Source organism: Colobus angolensis, unplaced genomic scaffold (genome assembly GCF_000951035.1).
Source record: "Colobus angolensis palliatus isolate OR3802 unplaced genomic scaffold, Cang.pa_1.0 Scaffold130, whole genome shotgun sequence".
NCBI classification, from domain to species: Eukaryota; Metazoa; Chordata; class Mammalia; order Primates; family Cercopithecidae; genus Colobus; species Colobus angolensis.
The window spans coordinates 487574-490072 of record NW_012114253.1 but is presented as its reverse complement, the minus strand read 5'-3'; the positions used below and the strand labels follow the sequence as shown (position 1 = coordinate 490072).

The window sequence follows — 2499 nt, the reverse complement described above, 5'->3', positions numbered from 1 at the left end:
CGCCCCGGCCCCTGGGGTCCGCCCTCTGCGGCCTGACCATCCCGGTCCCCGTGGCATCCTCCGGACCCTTCCTAGGCCTGCGCCTGGTCACGAGAGGCCGCCAGCCCCGCGTGGACTTCGTGGGCGAAGGCACCTCTTTCCGTCTGGGTGAGCTGAGGCTGAAGGCCGGGAGGGGGCCCTATGCAGAGGCCATGCGGTACTGGGGCCACATGGGGGCCCCGGTGAGGGCTGCTGCCAACAGGGGAATGGCGCGGGCGCCCGGAGCACAAGATGGCAGGGACTGGGTCCAAAGGGAGGGAAGAAGGTGGTGGCTAGTGTGGCAGGGTCACAATAAGGGACCTCCCGGATCTTAAGAGTCAACCATCTAAATCTGGCTACCGTGGATGTGTGTGCCAGACTGTCCTACCAGCCCCAGTGCACACACTACACACACACACACAACTTCCTCCCCACACACATTCACACACAACTCCCACACATGTACACACCTCACACTCTGACATCCACACACGTCACATACACACAACCCACGCACCTCATCGCCCCCACACACTCCACACTCATGCATTTCACTCACTGCAGCACACGCCTCACGCTGCACACTCACCATTATCACACACCTCATATGCACACAGTACCACCTTGCATGCTTACACACAGCTCCCACGCTCTCATGCCACATGCTGGCTGCTCCGCGCTGGGTCAGCCCTTCAGATGTTTGAGAAGGGTGTGGTCAGGACTCTCCAGGCCTGTAGGCGGCAGAAACCAACTCAAGCCAGGAAAGGGGCCTCTTGGAACTGCAATTAATAATACTCACCCGACTGGGCGCCCTGGCTTACGCCTGTAAGCACTTTGGGAGGCCAAGGCATGAGGATCACTTGAGTTCAGGAGTTCAAGACCAGCCTGAGTAACAGAGAGAGACCTGCCTAAAACAACAACAAAAAATATTTTAAAAAATGTAATAACTAAAAATAATAAAATTAATAACAGTACTTGCCCCATAAGGGTATTGTGGGGCCTCAATGAGCCAGGATGTGAAGTACTTACAGCTGCGCCTGGCACAGAAGAGGAAGGCAGTATGTGTTAGCTGCCGTCCTCCACCCTTCTCCCCCTGAAACACTCATCCATGCTCTCATCCGCATCCTCGACGGCACCTATCTCCTGCCCACACCCCCACACTGTCACTATGGGACCACACACCCTGCTGTGTCGTGGGCCGGACCAGGATCCTCACCTCAGGCTTCCTCTTCTGGCCTCAGGACCTTGTGGTGCCTACTTCCGCTGCCAGAATGGCAGGTGCATCCCCTCAAGCCTCGTGTGTGACCCCTGGGGCATGGACAACTGTGGCGACGGCAGTGACCAGGGCTCCTGGTCACCAGCTGACTGCAGAGGTCAGTGCGGGGTACGGACTGGGCCCTACAGAACAGCTGGAAGGAAGCCTGGTCGGCTGTAACTCCCCTTCCCTAGGGCAGGGCCCTGGTGGGGAGGCAGGAGAGAGGAAAGCGGAAGTGTGGAATCGGCTTAGGCCAAGGGCTGGAGGGGCAGAGCAGTCAGGGAGAGAGCTACGCTGCAGATGCATCTCATCCAGCGGATTCCAAATGATGCTTTAGTGGTGGAAACTTTTGCTAAATGGGACCTGGCACAGAGGCCCAAGACATTCAAAGGAGATATCCTCTGCTTAACTGGATGGCGGTCCTGGGGCTCTGGCTGCCTGATGTCTCTCTGAGGGCCCTGAGTGTCACTTTTTTTTTTTTTTTTTTGAGACGGAGTCTCGCTCTGTCGCCCAGGCTGGAGTGCAGTGGCCGGATCTCAGCTCACTGCAACCTCCGCCGCCCGAGTTCAAGAAATTCTCCTGCCTCAGCCTCTCAAATAGTTGGGATTACAGGTGCGTGCCACCACGCCTGGCGAATTTTTTGTAGAGACGTGGTTTCACCATGTTGGCCAAGCTGGTCTCAAACTCCTGACCTCAGGTGATCCACCTGCCTTGGCCTCCAAAGTGCTGGGATTACTGGCGTGAGCCACCGTGCTCGGCCCCGCATCTTAGGGTTTTGAATAAGGGATTGTAGATTTGAATTAAATTAAATTAAATCATTTAGTCCTCACAATCATTCTGAGATTGCTTAATCATCCCCATCTTACCGATAAGGAAACTGAGGCTCAGAGAGGGCGAGTGGATCACACAGCGGGCAGGGGGCAGAGTCGAGTTCGGGGTCGCGCCGCGCGGCTCCAGGATCCATGCCTTCCGCTGCAGCCGACCTGGCGGACCTGTGCGGGCAGACGTGGCAGGGAGACGGGCTGCTGCTGCGCTCGCATGCCGCCTCGCTCAGGTTCTACTTCGTGGCTCCGGACACGGACTGCTGGCTCTGGGTGCAGGCGGCGGCCCCCGGCGACCGGATCCGCTTCCAGTTCCGCTTCTTCCTGGTCTACAGCCTGACCCCCGCGCCCCCGGCGCTCAACACCTCCTCCCCGGCCCCGGCCGGCCCGTGCGCCTCCGGCTCC

The 2499-nt window shown here is 58.2% G+C and overlaps 1 protein-coding gene across 1 annotated transcript in view; it reads left to right on the top strand.

Moving 5' to 3' along the window:
* LDLRAD2 (low density lipoprotein receptor class A domain containing 2) overlaps positions 1-2499 on the top strand; it is a 16448-nt gene that overhangs the window by 6766 nt on the left and 7183 nt on the right. Inside the window, exons 2-3 of the mRNA XM_011934065.1 lie at positions 1-147; positions 1260-1391. Coding sequence (XP_011789455.1) covers positions 1-147; positions 1260-1391 — 279 coding nt within the window. The remainder of the gene's footprint in view (positions 148-1259; positions 1392-2499) is intronic.